This window comes from Triturus cristatus, chromosome 3_2, assembly GCF_964204655.1.
Source record: "Triturus cristatus chromosome 3_2, aTriCri1.1, whole genome shotgun sequence".
NCBI lineage: Eukaryota > Metazoa > Chordata > Amphibia > Caudata > Salamandridae > Triturus > Triturus cristatus.
The window spans coordinates 328,132,705-328,155,597 of record NC_140584.1 but is presented as its reverse complement, the minus strand read 5'-3'; the positions used below and the strand labels follow the sequence as shown (position 1 = coordinate 328,155,597).

Sequence of the window (22,893 nt, the reverse complement as noted above, 5' to 3'; positions counted from 1 at the left end):
CCAAATCATAGAAACATGGATACCTTTGTGCAAACATAGGAGGGCAACACACTTTTTGCCATATGGCCTGATCAAATCACACGTTTCAACTGTTATCTTGTCTTGTGTTAAGTGCAAGCTAAACCTCATCCACAGGCGAATTACTGTGTGTGACTACTTTTTCCAGTTGGAAAATCATACTGGATTATCACATTTGTTTGTTGTAATTTACTATTTAACACCAGAATTTAGGCAGGTAGTAAACGTATGCAGTTGAAGTGGGAGGGTAAAAGAGTGTGTGGAGAGTAGGAAAGGAAAATATGCTTTCTGGCAGGGGAACGCAATGTAATCTCACCTATCATCAAAAAATGGGGAATGAGGACACAAAGGATTTTACTGTGCTTATCAGCCCATGGTAAATCCAGGGTTGGTTACGTCACACCTAGAAAACATAAATGTAAAAAGACTGACCCACTTGGAATCAAGACTGAGGAATTCTACCCGGTATGGCTCATAATGAGGGCTAGATGGTGTGATCTTGGAAAATCTATTTATTACATTGTGCCTCAATATTTTTGTTGGATTCTAGCTTTCGTCATATCTTAACAGTATCCATTGCATTTATTTTCAGTATTTTTATGGGAGTTAATCACTGAGCTCGGCAATGAGATATTGTTTTTCTTTTGAGGTGAATAGCTCCGTCTGGAAGATCTGAACACTTTTGTCTAGTACTCTATGTCTTTAACCTCCTCTTTTCCATCATGCAATTAGCTCCCCTTGCCGCGTCCATCTATGCTATTTCCAGTAAGTTTCCCCATGACAATGTAACAGAAACAAAGGTTGTCCTTAGGACTCAACCACCCCACCCCCTGCCTCGCCTCGCATGAACCATCTGAAATTAGCAAGTTTGATCCTCCTCAAAACTCCTCCCCACTCTGCTCTCACGCCTGTACCTCACGGCATTCATAAATGATATTCCTGAACTCACAAACTTCCTTCTCAGATCTCTCGTCCTTGTTGTTCTGCATGCACACTCGTGCTTTCCTACTCTCAACTTTGTTCTTCTCATGAGACCATATCATGAACATGTGCTCTGGTGCAGGGCACAGCTTTTTCTTTTTCTGATGCAAGTGCATGGTCAAACACCTCTTGCATTTAACTCTAAATTTCTCTGTGTTTGTGCCAAGAAAAGCTGCACAGACTCAGTGGAGAGCCACTAGCCTATTTTGAGGTTCAATTGTCCAACGTTCATTCATATAACTTTGAAATTCAATGGTCAATGCATGAACTTGAGACAGCACGAGGTGGAAAAAGAGAGCGGCAATCCCTGCTTACTGTTTCCAGCTTGTGCTGTCTGCACTTCCATGCGTTATTTTGGAAAAATCTTGAATTATATATATATATATATTAACTTTAGACACCTCTTATACAAAAAATATCACGCACTCAGCTCCGCTCTGAGCCTGTGCCCTCTTAATGATATGGTTGCACAGCTCTGAAACAGTGAGCAGTGTTTGACTTTCTCTGTTTATCAGCTGCACTGTCTGCAGCTCATGCACTAACTGGGAGGAATTAATTGTATGCACATTAGACAGTGCAAATGCATAAAAACAGGCTCTCAAATCAGCTTTGAGTCAGCGACCTGTTCTTGATGCGAACCATGGGGACATATCATGAAACAGGTGGACTGGCGCAGAGCAGGCGATAGACCTGCTTTTAAGACATTGCTTTGGCTGAAGTGCATACACTTTGGACAGTATCTGTGTTAGTGCATGAGCTGTAGACATCATATCATGGAAACCGGAAGAGGCAAACACAGCTCACGGTTTCACAAGAGGAGGGGATGGAGTTATTTTTGTATTAAAAGTTTTTCATTACATAGAGGTTAATAATTAATCACATAGATTGATCATTGCTTATGGAGGCTTGTTTCTTAACATGACTGACATCTGGTTCCCATCTTGTTTGATATTATGTGCATTTCTTTATTTCTAGAAGAAGCCGAACTTCAATTAACAAACACGATGTGTCCTTTTTCCTTTTCTCGTGTGAAATGTATTGCTTAACGTGTTAAATGGAGAATGTTCTAACGATGTGTTACAGTCCACCTGCAGAGTACAGACTGATGCAATGTATCTAATTAATTTGCACATAAATGTAAAGTTTGACGATCACTTAGAGAAGCTTCATTGTGTAGGAGCCTGAGAAACGAATGAGTTAGTCCTATATCAGTTTGCTTTAACTTCATTGGTTTGTTTTGTTGGAACCATGTGTAGGTGCATCAAATATTTGAATTGTGAGATTTAAGCAACTGCAGTCCCATTAGAGAGCTCAGACGCCCTTCCAGAAAGCGTGCAGACTGCTCAGTGCTTAATTTGTAAAATATGAGGTGCAGGTGCTCCAATTTTTTTTGGGAGGCCACACCCACTTCTCTCAGCTCCACCCACTTCCACCAGTGGTTCCACCCACTTACTCTAGTTGCTCCACCCCAGTGCTTAATTTGTAAATAAAAATAAGTGACAGGGCCCTTTTCGGGATATCACGACAGCCCACACCACCCATTAGTGCTGCCAGTGATAGTACCAGCACAACTACATACAATCTCAGTCCTAAAAGTGATACAATTAAGACTATTTTTATGTATTTTGACTTATTAAACACAGTTGTTGTGCTCTTGTGAGCAATATTTTACAGGCATGGTTAGGATTTTAATGTTGAGGTAAATAAAAATTAAGAGAAAAGAAAAAAAAATCTACGGAGGAAATCATACAAAACCGGCGTTTTCCCTTTTGTAACATACACTTTAAAAAAATATATATGTACAGAAATTATACAATTCAAAACTGTTTTAGACCCATCTCATCTATCCATAAATGATTAGTAACACAAATAAAGACAGAACAAAAGGTGATACAGAGGACTGTAAACAAGTTCGTATTGAACCTTCCAGAATTACAAATTAAGATCAAGTGAAGAAATATTTATTCCACTGAGTAAGGGGCAGCCCTGGCCTCAGAAATAGCAAGAGAGGGGAGGTATAGGGAGAAAGAAGAGGGGAGAAATGACTGGAAAAGTACGACGGGGAATAGAGCACCTGGAAAAGTGAGAAATATGAACAGAAGTGGCGCAAGGTGCAGAAAGAGGAATGGGGGAAATTAAGCAACCTTGCCACGCGGCTGCGCCAACAGGCCCCTGAAATCCTCGAGGCCCCTGCGCTTAAAATCTTACAATATAAGCATTGAGCACAATGCACCTCAATCGAGTCCAGCAGCAAAACATGGCACCCACGCGCAGCTTCTATGCTAATGCACCTCAACAGCAAACTTGCTTTACACTTGCTTTACTTTGGTAACGAAAGTATAGAACTCCCACAGTTAATGCAGGGCAAAATACAACGGTAAAGAAACATAACAACGATGCGAAAACCACCACTCACGCAGTATGGCAGCATTATACTTCATCAATCTAATGAAAAACATCTAATTCCACCTGGGCCTCGTAGTGTTAGGTGATAGCTGCGAGGCTGGGGCCCGTCCGCCTGGGATTTGCTGCGGTAAAATATGGTTGTGACGGCAAAGCCTACTGGGGGCCCCTACTATCATGGGACCTGCAAGAGTAGACCTTGGCATTGTACTGGCACATGGACGGTACGGGCGCCAGAGGCATAATTGCTCAGGGCAGGCCAGGGACTCGCATGAAGTGAACTGTGAAGTCCACTGTCCAAGGCCTGCCCTAAGCAATCATGCCTCCGCAGTCGGCACTGTCCGTGTGCAAGTACAATGTCATAGTAGGGGTCCCCAGTAGGCCGAACAGCCATGTTTTATGGCACTGCTGCAAGCCTAGGGCAGGTGACCCACTGCTGCCAGGAGGACCACTGGCCCAGGTGAGGGAAACACGCAGAAACCTACTCTACTGACTGCCAGTGCCAGGAGAAGGCTGGTCTGCTGGATGAAGGGCAGCAGGGCCGGTGCAGCCTGCAGCGCCTTTAAAGTTAACCCTGGAGGGCTAGACTTCATCACGCCCGTGGGAGCCGGAGCTAGCCTACGCCTACAACGCCCATTACCGTCGGTCGCAGACAGTGTCACTCCACCCACCACGCTCCAAAATAAAAATAAAAAGCAGCCAGCGTTGCTACTTACGGTTTGTTGGTGGTGGTGGGTGGCCGGGCACTGGCTGGGTTGCCTGCCTTTTTTCAATAGGCGGCATAGGTCTGCTGCAGCCTGCACTCGCCGTCGGGCTAACCCTCTGCCTGTGAACCCTGGTAATGGCGAGGACAGGCGTGTGCGTAGGTGTGCTGAGGCGTGGCATACTGAAAAAAATACACGCACGCGCTGCCTGCCGCAAAACCAAACTCAGCCCACTGCCCAATCAGTGTCCCGGAGCCGCGGCCCGCCCATTGACAGCAACACTAAAGGGCCGCAGTCCATCCGCTGTGGCGCCGCGCAGCTTATAGCAAATTTGAAATTCTGTGCGTCATCATTGGAATAAATAAAATAAGTCGGACCGACGGTCTGTGGAGTCAGTAATATGACTGTGATGCGCACCGCGCCTGAGGTAATTTAATTTTATATACTGCCTAACATTCACATTGCCTACCATATGACCAATTATATGATGTGCAGAGTCAGAGTTGCAGATTCGTGGTGGTAGACCCGGCCCTGTCAAATAGGTGCCGGTGTTAAGCACCGGCAAGCACCGGCACAAATTAAGCACTGAGACAGCTTAGGTCTGATTACGGTACCTGTTTTATGGGAGAGCCAACTTTACCTAACTTTTTCTCTTAGGGGACGTTATATTAGTTTGTTCTCTTTCCTATATGACTTTGATTGATTTTGAACTTCATATTCATTAAATGTATTCATGTATCTTTTACCGATTGATGCTGATTTGATGATTTTGAATCTGTAAACTTTTAACCTTTAATAAACCTTTATGGTTTGAAAGCCTAACCATCTCTGACTTCCTTGTGGAGTCTGATATGCTTCCCTTTATCTAAATGTATTTATTTGATGACTAGCCTCAGTTGTGGATTCTGGTTCATCACAGCACTTTAGGGGCCCTGAATCTGAACTAACAAAAGAGCTACAACAAAGTATACACAGTCTTAAAAGAGGAGCACACTTCTGCTTTGTGTCAGCACACCCCCGTGATGCAGCCTCACCGCATTTCTGTTACACAAGTGATGGTATGGGAAATTAATTACATTGCTTTTCTGTAACAACCCCCATCACTTACCCCGCAGCCGCCTGTTCTTGCCTTCTCGCACAGGGATATGTCACAGCTCATGTACACTGCAGACTGGCCGTTAAAGGCAAAGGTCACTGTCCGAAACCGAACTTCCAGGGTTTCGCCGTTGCTGATAATCTGTACGTCCACTGCATCCGTCACTGGGCAGCTGTGGAGAGAAGAGAGCGTGGAGTTAGATTTCAAAGATTGCTTTTAATGTCACAGTGACCCTACAGTTTTGCTGACCTGGGGGTTGGGGTCGTGTGTGGCCCTCCCACGGCGACGGATGAAATGCAGAGCCCAGGACATCAGGTGTAGCAGTCCTACAAAGTGTGCGACTCAACCACTGATTGAGACTGTGCGCCAAGGTTTCAGCCGTGCCACGATATTGCATAATGTTTGCGACAGCACCAAGAATACCAGATGAGATTCAGCTTAATCCGGATCAGCTCTAGATGACGCATGTGTCACGGGTTGTGTGCGCCGTATTTGGTCATCTGTGGACGGGGACAGGTGCTGGGATGCGCAGGGGATAGCTGAGCTCACTGCAGTCAGCCGGGTGTAGGTGCATTTCCACTTAAATTCCTACCCCGTTCTCACTTTTTGTCTGAATACCAATGGGCTTCTTTCAGTCCCTGATGCGTGCTTTTACAGTGAGAGGTGGGCGCTAGACAAATGATCCCAATACCTCATTCATTCATTCATTCACTATCACTGGGTATATATAACCAACTTAAGTGGCCTCTCTTCTTCAAATAAAGGAATTGCCGGTCCTTAAAGACTATACTTCTCACTTATCCGCTGTTCAGATTTATCTTTCATGACAGCGGAGAATATTTCATTTCTACTATTTTTGCATATTTGCTTCATTTGGGTTTTAAATTTAACTTTAGTATCTGACAACTATGGGTCATATTATCAAGCACGGCGTTACAATTATCGCCACTTTAGCGGCAGAAAACAGCCGCTAAAGCGGCGATAATGGGCTTGATAATATGCGGCAGAGAATTCCAATAGAAGCCCATGTTGACACCAGAACATGGGTTTCAATTGGAATTCCATAGAGCATATTATCAAGCCCATTATCGCCGCTTTAGCGGCTGTTTTCTGCCGCTAAAGCGGGAATAATTTCCCCTAATTTCTTTTGAGTAATGACCACTTACCCGCCTGATATTAACACCACATCGTTTTCAGCGGGGTTGTTGTTGGGGGAGGCAACGCACTTGTCCGCTCTCAGCGTAAACACGTCCCCATCCGTGAATGTAGTGGAGATGCCAATGTAGAGCGGGTCTCCCACCGTCAGTTCATCGCCCACTGCGTACGGATGAGTAAATGCATCAGTCATGTAGGCAGCCATGGTGGCAGTGATGGGTCCCGAGCCAATCGCAGAGGGCAGAGCTACAACCCTGCACATACAAAAAAAACAATTAGAGATAAACAACGAACAGCAAATGTCATGCACATATTAACGACTGAAGAACACAATACATTTCATTACGTTACTTTGTATTTATAATGCACAATGTCGAAAACTACACAGCTTGCAGAGGCTGAACCAACGCCCACCCGGGCTAACCCTTTGTCAACAAGAACAGGATGTGATGATGAACATGTTTGAAGACACATTAATCCAGGGGAGTGCTTGCTGTGCAGAGCATCATGACGCAGAGAAGAACATGGAGTACTGAACCTGCTTCCAGAAAATCGATGGGTAACACAGTAAGAACATTTTTATCTGGCATTCTTGCAACATAAGTGATCTTTAATTAGAAGTTACTGCTATGTCAATAATTCTCTCAAAGTATGCAAATCAGTACAAGCAAACTGCATTTCTGAACGTATAATAAAAACAGGCACACACATGTAGAAGGGTAGAGCTACCTACATGCTATCAGCTAAAGCATTGAGATGACAGAAGGAACGGAACGTTGGAGAGAGGTTATTTATCTTGTCCACTTCCAAAAGATCAAAAGTGTTCAGACACTCTAATGAATTAGTGCCTAATTATTAGTTTGGCGTTCCATTGGACTGCCAAACTCACTGGGAAGGTGCAGCGGCGGTTGAGAACCGCCGCACCAGTGGTCCGACCCCCGTATTACAACTACAGCGGTCGGACCGCCATAGGACAGCCACAACTGCCAGGGACCCTTGATCCCTGGCAGTGCCGCAGCGGTCTGAGATCCACGATATGCTGCCAAGCTTATCACAAGGTTCCTCACCGCCACAGATTTCATGGCGGTGAGCCCGCCATTAAACCTGTGGCAGCGAGGAAACCCAGAGGGCCCAACAGGGCTACCTATTTCATCATGGCCTGCGGATGCGGGCAGCCCCGCCTCCACACCGCCAAACTCATAATCACCCCCTTAATGTTCTCCCGACAATGATGCATGCAGTACTAGAGTCCTATCAATTGATTCATATGCTAACTATACTCGATAGGACACCCAAGTTATAACATATCACAAGAAAAATAATGAGGGTCGTGTGGTGGAAGAAGTGGGGCATTCTTACAAATACTGGGGTATAGTATTTTTCTAAACCTCAATGCAAACCTACGATGGAAATATTCCTAGTAATAGGCTGTTACGGCTATGCATGCCTTTAAACATTTCAATAAGGCAAATGGGGTACTAGAGATGTCCCCATTCAAAAGAGCTTATGAGGGAAAAACAAACCTACAACTTGGCATGAAGCTCCGGTGTGGACTCCAGAAGTTTTCCTGAATTTTGATTGTTTCGAAGAGAAGTGCTGGAAGTGCGCTGTGGGATTCTGCCATCCTCCACCATTCAAGCAGATGGAGTTTGGTTAATAGAATCTTCTACACGCAGAAGTGGCTTTGCTAATTTGTTTTGCTAAATTGGACAATGCTGAGTCACCCTCTGTGGAAATTGAGTTGTGCTCTAGCTGAGTTGTTAGGAGTGAGCATTTGTGATGCTAGTATTTCTCTTGCTGATAATATGAGCTAAATGAAATTGTGGCCAATGGGCTTCCTGCCCCAGTGGGGCCCTCAAAAGGCATTGACTCCTCATTTTCACAAGTGTGAACAAACACAACATAAACAATAGAACCTAGCCTTCCTTTATATATATGAGAACGATCTGGGGATGTGCACTTGATAATGTACAGTGTCTGGTGGTTAAATATACTTTAATGTATTAAGATTGAATGTGTAAATCTTTTCAATTAAGTGTGCCAGAAACTTGTTATAAAGATAAGTCGTGTAACAGTAGTTTGGGTAGGTCAAACACTATAATCCTCATTTGTCTAACAGAGTTTGGGGGTGCACTTTCTGGAGCCAATGCTATTGAAAATGCAAGTCAGACTAATTTCCAGACGTCATGATCGTTTGATCATTACATTAGAAAACAAAAAAATCAGAAAGACTTTAATCTTTAGTTGATTAACTGCTAGCTAATTTAAAAAGTGGCTAATAAAAAATGAGGGAGAAGAATAGGCTGGAAAGAATATGGTAGAGATAAGCGAGGGTGAAAAGAGGAAAGACATAATTAGAAAAACAAAAAACAATCGGGTAAAAAATCAGGAAAGGAGAAAGGAATATGCACACTGAAGACCTTGGTTTCTTAAATATGAAAGTCCTCCTCGGAGATGAGGCAACAAGGCAACAAACTGCTTTCGGGCACCTAGAGCATACTCCCTGAAAATGGACGCTCTTCACTATGTGTAGCTTATCTTAGTTCATTCAATAAACAGGCATCATGCTAATGGTCTTTACCCTCTAGATATTGTCAGACTATTTTTAGTTATTTTAGTTATTTTCTCCAAATGTGTAGTAGTTGCCTCTAAGGCCTGTAATTTCTCCTCCCAAGTTCCTAGCCATTGACATCTGTTTTCTCATTTGTCATTGTCATTTGTCAAACAAAGCTACACCTCTAGTCAAGTGTTGCCTTGGTCGAAGTAGCTTAGGCATCGCATGCTTCTCCTTCATGCCTTGAAAAAGTCCTAGTGGGTTCATATAGATAGTTTATTCATCCTTTGACACTGTGGGAAACTGTGGGTGATATTTTCCATTTGATGGTTGTAGCCTTTGCAATGGTTGGATGCCAGTCTTTCCCAGGATGTTTTTCTGCTAGAGGTTGCTAGTATATTTGTTCTAGATGGAGTGGAAGGCGTGTGCAAGTGTGGATGTTTCAATAGTGTGAAGTGTGGTAGAAGAATGTCCTGATGATCTGTTATGTGATTTCATGGTATATTGCTGGGCTTTTCTCATCTTTCTAGCCTATATCTGTAGTCCTATTCACAATCTTATAATTCAATAACAGTAGGCACAGTAGCAAACATTTTACCCCCCCTGAGTTTGCTTCTTTTGCTTCAAAATACATGAATCTCAAGAGCACCCAGGGGCATATTATCAAGCACGGTGTTAAAATTATCGCCGCTTTAGCGGCAGAAAACTGCCGCTAAAGCGGCGATAATGGGCTTGATAATATGCCGCAGAGAATTCCAATAGAAGCCCATGTTGACACCAGAACATGGGCTTCTATGGGAATTCTCAAGGGCATATTATCAAGCCCATTATCGCTGCTTTAGCGGCAGAATTCTGCCACTAAAGCAGCGATAATTTTAACGCCGTGTCTTGATAATATCCCCCTCAGTCTTTTACAACATCAATCTAACGTTCATCTATCAGATATATTTTCCAGAGGTGCTTCTTTTTTGTGCAGATCTCTTAGATTTTTCTTAAATTCTGTGACATTCATTGTAAATGCACAATCTACTTCCAAAAAGGCTATAGGTGTTTACTGTAATAGGAATAGTAGGCAGATGCAGAACTATCACTGTCATAGTTCACATGGTCAAGGGCCAGCTCTCGGCACAGTAGAACAATAGCATTTCCCTTCCCTTCAGCTATGGAAGCAATGGGTTTTATCGGTGAATTTTGGCTTTTAACAAATCTGGAAAGGTATTTTATCTGCTACCTTTACCTTTACAACTGGTTCCTCATAAAAAAAGGGTGAAGAGAACCAGACTTTAGACAGGGAAACCAATTCTCCTGCTTTTGCCAGTGAATATGAGTGGCTCAGTTGCCTTTCGGCTTGGTTTGACCCATACAAATACAACATATATACATACATACTTTTTCTACCTCTCCAGGACTCTACTCCCCAAATCATCACTTTAGTTTTTGTTTGATTCAGTTTGATAATATTTCCTGAGCAGTTAGTGTCATTCCTTTCTAGTAGGCTCTTTAGGCCATTTAAGGTTCTTGATAACAGAATTGAGCTATAGATCTGTCATGTGTATGTAGGGGTCATAATTGGAGTAACAAGTTCATGCACAGGCATATCATTCAGTAACACTGGTGACTATTAGTGCAAGAATAAGGCATCCCTGCCTGGCTTGCACAGCTGCAATGAATTTATCAGTCACTTTGCCTTTAGGATCATAATCAACATGCATCACAGTTTCCACTCATAAGACCCTTCTGATGGAGGCCTGAAGAGGTTGAATGTGAGAACTGGTAGCTCTTTCAACAGTAAATGTCAATCAAGTAGTTCAATGGGTGATACAAATATATAAGAACACCACACGTAGCTGTATTATTTGCTTTGTTGTGAATTTGGTGATTAGATGGTGTAAGAAGAAAATCTGATCAATTGTTAAAAGGTCCCGAAGAAAACTTCACTGGAATTGGAGATTATGTTCTGAAGTTTAGCCAGTCCTAAAGATTACTTAAAACAGGCCTTAACTTGGCATTGATGCCTATTAGGATTATAGACCTATGGCTATTGGATTATATTTTGGTTACTTTGTTTCAGGAGGAGTAATTTATTTAACCTAATACAATTCAAGCATATTAATCTCTCTCTCTTCCTAGAGCACAACACACATCATTTGCACGTACATAAGTTGTGAAATTGCTGCTCTCACAAAAGTGCCTCATTATGAGGAATGGGGAGATGCCCACAAGGGCCTGTTAAATTCTGCCCAAAATACTAGCTCTTCAAACTGACCACCAAAGATAGGTTTTCACGATGTCCATTTTTTTGTCTAATGTGATCCAGTACATTAAGTTGTTTACTGTTTTTTGTCTTATGGAGATGACTCCATTCTGGCTCTAAAAGTGGGCGACCCTTGTAGAATTCAAGATTGGCTCATGCTATACATACTGATCTTCAAAACTGTGATGAGCCACGACTCTCTCCAGCTAAATGGAGAACAGAGTTGATAATTATAGTGGAAAACAGGGTAGCTTGGGAAAAAAACAGCTTGTAACCACCCTAGTCAATACTTCAGCCAGAGAAGTCTTGCACTAACTTAATGTGGAAGCCGCAACAAAGTTTTCTGTTTTAGAGAAAAATTCTGGCTTCTAAATACCTACAAGGGATGATCAAAGAGTACTGCGGAGAATGTAAATGATATGCAATTAAAGGAGATCATCACTGTCTTCCTGTGAGCTGTGACAGAGCTCCCAGAAGGCTCAAACAATGTGGTCTGTGAGCAAAATTAATCAATCAAAAATGCAGTTAAGATATGAAGAACTGAAAAGTTCAAATTAAGTTAATAAAAAAGCTAACTATGTAAGCAAACAAGTCAAATCAGAAAATAGAGAAATCAGTAAAGCTGTAAAATAAATAGAATTCTAAAAATTAAAATCAAGAATTTTAACAGGAGCTAAAAGGGATCAAAGGTAATCTAGAGCTCAAGTTCATTTCGAAGTTCAGTTTGAATGCATATCACTTTTTTTTCTTTTTTGAAACAAACGTTATTAATTTTTACCAGTAACAGTACAGAGGAAAGCAATGATTGGGGATCCATTTCTACATAGCAGGATCATATACAATTACATGGTGATGACACATCTTCTGTACAAACATAACTTAAAAATCATAGCATATCTCTGCAGTGTACCACAAAAGCAGGTCCACCTTCTTGCTACCCAACATTACAGTTGTCATTTTAACATAACATCACTTCCCGTCCTGTTGTTTAATAGTTATACTGTTGTCCTGGAAAAATATCTAGTCAGTGATATACATTTTATTAAATCCTCACCCCCACCCCTACTGACGAGCCTCTCTATGGATCGCCACACTCTCTTTCCACCTCCTCCTTCCAACTAAGTAGAGTAGGGGGCATTGGGGATTTTCATCTTCTAGTAATACCTCGTTTGGCAAGAAGTAAAGCCAGATCCGCAAATCTGGCTTGTAATTTGTGTTCTTTACGCCGCCTGTATAGCCCCAGTATACTTGCCTCTACTTTGTGCCATCCGTGTCCCCTACTACCTCTTTTAAAACAGTGGTTATTCCACCCCAGTATCGTCCCACGTTGGGGCAGGCCCAGAGCATATGTAATAAATCTGCATCTTGGTCAGGGCATCTAGGGCAGTGTGACAGAATGGCAGGGAAGATGGCATGTAGTCAATGCGGGGTTAGGTACGCTCTCTGCATAATCATGTACTGAATGAATTTGAAGTGGGTGTTAAGGGAGGTTTGCTTTGGTTATTCCCATTTTGTTGCCCATTCCTTGTCTGATAGGGATCTATCGATGTCCTGTTCCCATTCAACATCTATTACAGTGAGGGGAGTGGGACGGTGTGTGCGAATACCCCGATGGAACCACCGTGTTAAGTGGCTACCTGTTCCCATGAGGTGCATGAAATGGACTAGTTCGTGTGTGTTTGGTTCTACCCTGTTAGCCGCCCATTCTTTTTTCACGTACCGCAGCAGACTTATATGGGTCATGAACAGTGTCTCCGTGACACCCCGTTCACTTACAAAATCAGTATGCATGAGTTACATTTTGTCCCCAAATAAATCCCCTATCGTTGTCACCCTGGCCTGCAATCACAGTTCTAATTTACAGGTGGTGAGTGTTCCTATATTACTCGGAATGCCTAGTAGTGGAACATTCGGAGAATATGCAGGGAGAGTATTTGTGTAATTTAATGCCTGTTTCCAGTATGTGAATGCAGTTCTGAGAAGGGTTCCTGCTGTATGTGGTAGTGATCTGCTCGGAGAGAGCAGTCTATCAACGTGCCTTGAGCTAGCATACACTCCAAGGGCCATATTATCAAGAACGGCGCAAACATTATCTCCGCTTTAGCAGCAATAAGGGGCTTGATAATATGCCCTAGAGAATTCCAATAGAAGATCAGGTTTGATGTCCTTGACACCAGGCGGTGATAATGTTTGCGCCGTTCTTGATAATATGGTCCAGAGTATGCAATTTCCTGTTAAATTACGGCCTGCCATCCAGTATGAGAGCCATTGCAGTTGTTAAGCTAGGCAATATGCATAGAAGTCTGGAGATCCCATTTCCCCGGCATTTGATGGAAGTTGTAGCTTTGCCAAGCTCAGGCGTCTCCGGCCTGTGCCCCAGATTAGGGAAGTCAATAGCATATTCAGAGTTGTGAAAACAGCTCTCAGGATTACGACTGGGAGATTTGTAAAGTAGTACAGTAATCGCGGGGCATAACCATTTTGGAAATCGACAAACAACCCACTACCGATAGAGGAATAGATGACCAGAAAGCAAACTGTGCCCTCAAAGACCAGATTGCTTTATGCAGGTTGCCTTCAATAAGATCGGTTTTGGTTCTATACACCTGGATCCCTAGATATTTAAAGGTAATATGTGCTATTGTTATCTTGCGGTGTCCAAATGGTATAGTCCAGTCTTCCATAGTAGTACCGAAGGGGAAAGCATAAGATTTCTTGTAATTAATTGCTGATCTAGCAATACATTCTAATTGTGTAGAAAGTTGTGCTACAGGGTCTGTTCCGCAATCTCCTAGTGTATAAGATAATGACATCCGCGTATCGTGATACGGTTTAATAGGTGTTATTTTTTTTATTTTTATTTTTATTTTTCTTTTAAAAACCTTTATTACAGTTTCGAAAAGATACAAGTATGGGCCTACAACCAACAGGCCGGCCGCTAAACGCAGTGTAAACCTAGGCACGACTTAACATGCACATCAATGAAGCAGCAAAAGAGTTACTAAAGTGCTAATCATCACAGTCAGCCACAGCCGCAGTCCCTGAACAAACAGGAAAGGTTTCATATTTTTGAGAAACAGAAAACATCACACTCACAAGGCAGAGGAGGTTAATGGCAGAAACATGTGCTCCTCGTATCGAGGGAGTAAACCAACCCGGGTAGACAGAGGGGGGGGGAGGGGGGCAAGGCAGAGCGACAAAGTCGCATGTCGCAGGAGCATACAGGAATGCGGGGGCTAGGGAGACAGAGCGGCATCCATCTCACGTGTCTGGGGCGGGGCGCAAATACCTCCACGATAGGAGTTTCAGGGACCCCACACCTTAATCCACTTCCCAGGCTTGCCTCTCGCCACATACACCGTTTTCTCTCTAAACATACACCAGTCCATGTGTTCCTTCCACTCGGAGACCGTTGGCGGCCTCTGGGAGCCCCACAAATGTGCGATGTCACGCTTCGCTATCATATAGCCTAGAGTCACCCATTGCGTCTGCGTCACATTGTAATCAGTCGGCTCCCAGACATTCAGCAAGCATCTACGTGCCTCCGGCAACAAGGCAACATGCGTGACTTCTTCTAACACCGCATGCACTTTTATAAATCAACGAAATGGTGCTATCCGGCACATAGCCGTCCAATACTCTGTCTTCCAACGGGGAATGCTCCGGAATAGCCGCCACGTCTGAAAACACGGAACACATGGCATGATGAACTTGAACATACCGATAGTATTCCCTATCATTCAACTGGTATTCCGTTTTCAGCATGTCGAACGTCTTAAATTTCCCTTTCGTCCAGAGATCCCCTACCGTGCTGATACCAATCGTATCCCACTTCTCGAAACCTTTCGTAGTATACAGACAACCCAAACGCTGGGACGCGTACAATGGCGTAGCCCGAGTCAAGCGATCCCTCCACCCCATCGCCGCATTTGCTGCATGCCACACCTGCACCGCGACCCGCGTCGGGCCCGTCAACCGCGCATCAAGGGACCCCGAGTATAGTGCTCGATTATAGTCTCCGCCTGGTAGTAGCAATTTGTCCATCTCAAAAGACGGGTTCAAAGCAGGGCCATACATCCCGTGATTGACGGCAGCCAACTGGGAGGCCCAGTAATATCGCTTAATGTCAGGGAGGGCGACCCCCCCGTCATACCACGGTAGGGTCAGTTTGGCAAGAGCAATCCGCGGCCGCCCATCCCAAAACAATCGACGCTGGAGACACTCCACCTCCCGAAAATAACGGGCCGGCACTACGTCCATAGTGTTCTGCAGGGCGTACAAAAAGCGTGGTAGCGACATCATTTTGAACAATGCTGCCCGGCAGAGCGGCGAGAGCGGCAGCCGCCGCCAACCCGCCACATCCGCCCTTAGGCGCTGAAGGGGGGGGAGAAGATTCCGTTCATACCGGGCCACCGGATCCAGGGTTATAAAGATACCCAAATACGTGAACCCCGACTCCGCAATCTGGATAGGGCACCCCCTCGGAAGGGGGGTGAGGTTCTGTAGCGATCCGAACCCGTGAATTCGGTATCGTAGTACTGACACGATTTTGGTACCAATGAACCGCAAATGATCCATTATATGCATGACAGTGTTTTCACTACGCAACTAGCATGAATTCACTGAGAAATAGGGCATTCTGTTGTAAAGTCATGGCATCCATTTTAGTTACGGCATCCATTTTGTTTCTTGCCCTCACATAGTCAATGAACGGGCGATGACCCCGGCAGAGTCACCTTGTTAAGGACACGTAAGCTCGAGCCCCGAGAAAGGCTGACGCTGCATGACTAGGCAGAATCAAGCTGCCTCCCTTGCCTGAGGCCAGTCCTGTTATACTGGTTCTCGTGTCCGTTGTCCTGACTGAAAGGCCGAAGACGGTAGCCATGCCCGTTTATGATCCATAAACACCTCTTATCCTACTTTTCAATCCTTTGCACCTGGCTCTGCTCCTCTCCTTCTGGGCTTTTACAATGGGGAGGTTACGATTTTTATGATGGGGAGGATCGGGCAAAGAATGGAAAACTGACAAGGGGACCTGATCGAATACCGAAAACCTACGACTAATTATTGTTTGATGTCTATTTACTGTTTGTTTGGGATACCGGGTTGGGCATGAGAAATATTCGTGTAATGTTGCCTAAAGACATTTTTCGTGTATTTAAGGAACAACCCACTTAATGCAATTTGAACAGTCTCGTAGATTCTGCCTCTGTGTGGTTCCTATGACTTCTGTGTCCCTGCAGTGAATAAATCTTGGTCTCTGACGCCACCATCGAGAAACCCGCGTCTCTGTTTATTTGTGCACCGAGACAGGAAGGAACTCAGGGGTCTTCGGGTGTTGTTTCCCTGACACCTCTGGACTCTTAAAAGTCCAGAACCTCAAATTGGCGCCCAACGTGGGGCGACGTCATCCGGTACCGGTCCAAAGCCTGAAAAGTTCGAGAAGTTTCGTGTGAAAATTCCGGAGGGAGGTACCCCGCTTCATCGATCCCTGCATGTCGTAAAAGTGGCCCGACGATCTCTTCCACGAGGGTTCCCGTTCCCAGACGGCTACAGAGGACCGCTGCCCTGACTGTCGCCCTGTCTTGGACCCGAGGTGCAGACCTTAGTACGGCGAGACGTTGACGGGTTCTCCTTGGTGACGTCTTCCACATTTCAGTTAAGTATTAAGTGGGTTACGCTCAGTTTGGTTGTTCTTTGTTGCTCTGGGTTAATTCGTAGATTATCATTGGTTGCTCTTGTTTAGATAATCTTTGTTTTGGTATTAGTTCATTTTGGTAGGCCTAAGTTCTCTGCGCATTTTGGTTGGAATTTGTCTTTGTTTGTCATGACTACCAGTAGTAATTGTTTCCTGTCCTGGTTACGTTGCAACGGGGATTCCCGGTTGGAGGATTCGTGTTCGGTTCCTCCGATTGGAACTCCTACATATGAGCTCTATTGTAAACATGGTGTGGGTCCTATTACGTATAATGAAGTATGGGTCCGTTATACCAGGAAAGATGGTGTCCTTAGTTGGCCACCGCATGGTAGCTTCGAAACCGAAATACTAGACAATCTAGAAATAAAGTTGTTTAAGAGAAAAGCCCGGCCGGCAATGTTTGATTCTTTTCGCGTATGGCGTAAAGAAGCCAAACAGAGAGAAATTAGGAAGACGAAGAAAGAACAGAAAGAGAAAGGGTTGACTTTAATGGAGTCTGCTAGGCAGCTGCATGTCAACGAGACTAAGAAAGCAATGGAGATGGCGAATAGAAAATATATTTTGGCAATTGATAAATGTTACCCTGTATTGCCATCTTGTCCTACTAAGCCGATAGAGGATCATGAAAAGGATCCTCTGTTGTCTTACCTGTTGAATTCACCTCCACCGTATGCACAGGGTATTACAGCACCACAGTTACTACCTGTTGTACAGCCAGCTGCTGGTCAGCCTGGAATAGTTGCTCCACTTCCTTTGATTCCAGCTCCTGCCCTTCCCGTGGTTAATGTTCCTTCGGCACCCCCTCTTCCTGGGTCGCCTGTTCCGCCTTTGCCTGTCGTTTCGCAAACTGCTTTACCTGCTACTCCCACCCTTACTATTTCATCTGCTTCAGCTGCCCTGCTCCCAAACCCTGTGAACATTCTGACTCCGCTTTCCGTTCGTCACAAAATAACCGACTCTGTAACTAATATCTTAACTCCTCTCTACAGGTCTTTAATTGGGACCCCCGTTTCTGACTCTATACAGAGACGTAGCCAGCTTCCTGGTCCTCAGGAACGAGAAATGTTAGATTCGACAGCTCTTAGGTGGATGTCGAAAGCTGTGAAGTATGATGCACGAAGAGTGTTAGATACCTTTATGCAATGGAATGAACCAACTCAACGTTATGTTTTTGACGTGATGTGTTCTCTTGTGTGTGAAGAATGGGAAGATGATGACTTAGATTCCGTCCCCTCTGATCTGATAAATATTCAGCAGAAATTTGCCGCAGGAATGGTGATAGGTTCAGAAGTAAGGGAAGCGATAGAACTGATTTTAGCTTATAGGGATGATTCCCCTCTTCGAGCGACAAGGGACCCTGATGGTTCACCGATTACTAGGAAAAAACGAGGTCAATATCCGATGAGGGAAGTTCCACCGATATGGCGTGATGCAGTTCAAGCTGATGGGGCTAATGGTATTGCAGCTGCCCCGGCACAATTCCAGAGAGTGTGGATACACATCCCTTGGAAACGGGCCGAAGTATTAGCAGTAAAACAGGCGTTGCCGGACCCGCGTAAAAATCCTGCTGGTTATTACAAAGAGTTAACGCAGACAGTTCAAGCGTGCGTCATGAATTTGGCAGACATTGAAATGCTATTTGGTAATGTAGTGCCACAGCCTATATGGGCCAAGATTCGGCAAGAGAACCACCCAGTCGCCTTAGGAGGTGATTGGCCAGCTATTGTAGCAGCAGATGGGCAACAAGTTGGCGGTGCTAAACCTGAACCTCTGATTGCTGCCTTACCTGGCAGAATAATTAATCTGATGAAAACGCTGATGCCAGCGTTACGAGTTAATTGGGATAAACTATCGGCATGCAAGCAAAAGAAGGACGAAAGCGTCTCTGATTTTTTCACTAGATTTGAAGAGACCTTCGTAGACCACAGTGGGCAAGATATGAGTACTGAGGGAGGCCAGAGGTTGTTTGTCGACAAGTTCGTGTTTAATTTACTACCTGAGCTTAGTAACAAGTTAAAAGATTCTGAAAGTGCATGGGCAGTGTCGACGACAGCACAGATACTTGCAACTTCTCAGTATTACGAGAATAGAGAAAGAAGAGAAGGAAAACCCAGAAAAAAAACCGAAAGATTTAAAGACTAAAGTACTATTGCAACAGGCGTATCCGCCTCGTTCGAATCAGTCAGATTCACAGCAGCGACCCCAGTTTCAGCAACAGCCACAATTCCAGCAAGGGACGTCCCAAAGATTTAATTATGGTTTTCCCCGACAACAGCTAGCATGGAATCAGTGTGCCTATTGTAAAAAGGAGGGTCATTATAAGAATGAGTGTCCGGTACTGCATGCACAGACTAGTGGTGTCCCAGCTCAGAGAGGTAATGTTGGGTTTATGCAAGCTCCTAGAGGTAGACGACGTGGTACAATGACACCACAGGCCGATCGCCCATCAAATTATTTCGATCAGCGAAATGTACAACCTGCGCAATCAGGTAGATCTCCACAGTATCATGTTGAAGATTATTATGATCATAATGAAGAGATTCAGAGAAGCGAGTACTAGGACAGCCACAGGCAAAGAGAGGGAGTAGTATCAGTTCCAGTTGATCAGAGTGGACCTTATGTCGCAGTAGTTACATCAGGCGTGGTCGAACCGTTTCTGTTGGATACTGGTGCGGCAAAAAGTTCAATTATGCATGCGAAACTCCCTGGCGCACCTTTGTCTGGCTTAACGAACACTTCAGTAGGTTTCTCAGGCGCCCCTGTTCACAATCCTGTTTCTAGTCCTTTATCAATATCTGTTGGGCCATGCGAACTAGAAGCACCCCTTATTCTAACAACCGGTTGTAATGAGAATCTGCTTGGTTTAGATCTGTTGAAACGCCTGCATGCGACACTGTACTGTTCTCCTTCGGGAGTACAGCTCACATTAGGCAAAAGAGTCATCTCTCCAATGTATATGTCGATGGATAAGCTCCCACCGGAGCTGCGTTCTCTCCCTGATACTCTCTGGGCGACTGGTCCTAATGATGTAGGCCTCTTGGAAATTCCCCCTTATGTGGTAAGTCTGAAAGCGAATGTTAAATTCCCACGAATCCCACAGTATCGGATTTCGAATGAAGGTGAACGTGCACTTTTGCTGATTGTGAAAGACTTAATACAGAAAGATGTGATAGAGGAAACTAGAGGAAATGTCTGCAATAGTCCTGTTCTGCCGATTTTAAAACGCACTGACCCGTCCAAACCTCCAATCTACAGATTTGTGATTGACCTCAGAGAGGTTAACAAAATAGTGATTCCGCAGTTTCCTGTGGTACCAGATATCACTGCATTATTGACGTTGATTCCTGCCTCAGCCTCAGGGTTTACAGTGATCGACTTGAAGAATGCCTTCTTCAGCATACCGATAGCAGAGGAAAGTAGAGACATTTTTGGTTTCTCTTTAGGTGGTCGCAGTTTCAGGTTCAAACGCGCTCCACAAGGTTATTGTGAGAGCCCTTCCATTTACAGCCAAGCATTGAAGAGTCAATTAGATGCTCTTGTACTTCCCCCTGGTGTTGCTCTGATCCAATACGTAGACGATCTTTTACTGGCTGCTGATGACAAGGAAACTTGCAAAACAGCTACAATTTCTTTATTACGTCATTTGTCAGACTTACATCACAAGGTGTCACCTTCTAAACTGCAATATTGTTGCCAAGAAGTGACCTACTTAGGTCATCTTTTGTCAAAGAAGGGAAGAAGGTTGACCCCAGAGAGAATCAAAGCAATTTCGCAGATGACTGTACCAAGCACACAGAGAGAAGTGCGTGCGTTTTTGGGTATTACGTCATACTGCAGGCAATGGATCCCAAATTTTTCTCTCATGGCAAAACCATTGATAGCCCTGACTGGAAAAGGTGTTCCGAGCCCTTTGCCATGGTCTGATGAATGTCAACAGAGCTTCTCCGACTTACGTGATGCGCTGTGTTCAGCTCCTGTGTTAGGTACTCCTGACTACAGTAAGCCGTTTACTTTATATGTCCATGAAAGAGAAGGTTGTGCGTTGAGTGTTCTAACGCAACAATTTGGTGACAAACAGCGGCCTTGTGCATATTTCTCATCCACATTAGATCCGGTAGCCAGAGCATTGCCAAGTTGTTTAAGAGCTACAGCAGCAGCTGCAGTGTCTATTTGACAGTCTGCTGGACTAGTCATGAACAACATGTTAGTAGTCATGGTTCCACATGCTGTGGATACACTCATGAATCGAACGAAAACTCAGCACCTCACCAGTGCTAGACTATCAGGCTATGAGCTGACACTTTTGGCAAATCACATTCAGATCAAGCGATGCAACATATTGAATCCAGCAACGCTGTTACCGACTACTCAAGAGTCGAGTGATTCAGAGCCCCATGATTGTTGTTTCAAAACTGAGGAAGAGACAAAAGGTAGGATTGATTTAAAAGATACTCCGTTACTAGATCCAGACGGCACTTTATATGTCGATGGATCGTGTTTCAAACTACAGAATGGTGATGTGACGGCCGCGTATGCAGTTACGACCTTGAGTACGATTGTTGAGACTGCAAGAGTAAGTCAGAATTCTGCCCAAGCTGCAGAACTAATTGCATTAACAAGAGCGTGTGTTTTAGCTGAGAGAAAGAGAGTGAATGTGTTTACTGATAGCCAGTACGCCTTCGGCGTAGCACATAGCTTTGGACGTCTATGGAAAGAAAGAGGTTTTCTCACGTCCCATGGGACTAAGATCCAACATGGACAGTTAGTCAGCGATCTATTGGAATCTCTGACCCTACCGAATGAAGTTGCGATTGTGAAATGCAGTGCACATCGAAAGATTACGGATGATGTTGGCCGTGGGAATGCGTTTGCTGATGAGGTCGCTAAAGAAACGGCCAAGAACATGATGAGCCGAATGTACGTTGCAACGTCTGCAAGATGGATTGCTGAGTCAGGGATGTGTGAAAATACGATTGAAAGTGTGAAAGCAATCCAGAATGAAGCAACTGAAAATGAGAAGAATGAATGGAAGGAGAAAACGGGTAAAAAGGATTCAAGTGGATGTTGGGTTGATTTGTCTGAGCAGCAGCGTTGGATGTTACCTGACGCGTATGTGCTCGCAGTAGTCACGATGGCGCATGGAGCGGCGCACATCAGTTCGAAAGCGATCTGTAAAATGTTAGCTCCAGTATGGAAGAAAGATGGAATTACTAAGTGTGCGGAAAGAGTGGTGAAAAACTGCATGATATGCCTGATGCATAATCCTGGCAAGGGAACTCCAACCCCAACTGGTCATTTTGCTCCCCCTTCTTGTCCCTTTGAAGTGATTCAGTTGGATTTTATCCACATGGACAGGTGTAACAATCTTAAATATGTCCTAGTGGTAGTCTGTGCCTTTTCAAGATGGATTGAGGCATATCCATTAAAGGATAACACTGCTATGTCCACTGCCAAAATCCTCCTCAAAGAATACTTCCCCAGGTATGGTATGCCACGGATTGTTTGGTCGGACAATGGAAGTGAGTTTGTAGGGAAAGTCATGAAGAGTGTGTGTACGGGTCTGGGTATTACCCAGAAATTCCACAGTGCGAATCACCCACAGTCAGCAGGTTTGGTTGAAGGGTACAATGGTACCCTGAAGCTGAAACTTGCTAAAATTCAAGCTTCCACTGGTCTATCTTGGCCAGATGCACTGCCTTTAGCTCTACTCTCCACCAGAGCGACTGTACACTCTCGAGTAGGGTTTAGCCCATATGAGATTGTGTTCGGTCGTCCTGCTAATGTTTGGGGAGTCCCTAGGCCAAAGGAATTCAAACAGATCGAATACCCAATGTTGATTGATTATCTTTATGACCTGACTGCTAAACTAAGCCTTATTCATCAACAGGTATTCGAATCCTTGCCTAAACTGACAGAGAGTCCAGGCCACACATTGAAACCAGGCGACCAAGTAGTGGTGCGGAATTTTGAGCGAACTCGGAACCTCCAGCCAAGATTTGTGGGTCCGTTCCAGGTACTCCTAACAAAGAG

The 22,893-nt window shown here is 44.4% G+C and overlaps 1 protein-coding gene across 1 annotated transcript in view; it reads right to left on the bottom strand.

Moving 5' to 3' along the window:
* Nucleotides 1–22,893, bottom strand: part of LOC146857290 (uromodulin-like) — a 705,316-nt gene that overhangs the window by 74,402 nt on the left and 608,021 nt on the right. Inside the window, exons 6-7 of the mRNA XM_085647032.1 lie at nt 6,369–6,611; nt 5,215–5,374 (exon numbers count right to left, since the gene is read on the bottom strand). Of these exons, the coding sequence (XP_085503158.1) occupies nt 5,215–5,374; nt 6,369–6,611 (403 nt within the window). The remainder of the gene's footprint in view (nt 1–5,214; nt 5,375–6,368; nt 6,612–22,893) is intronic.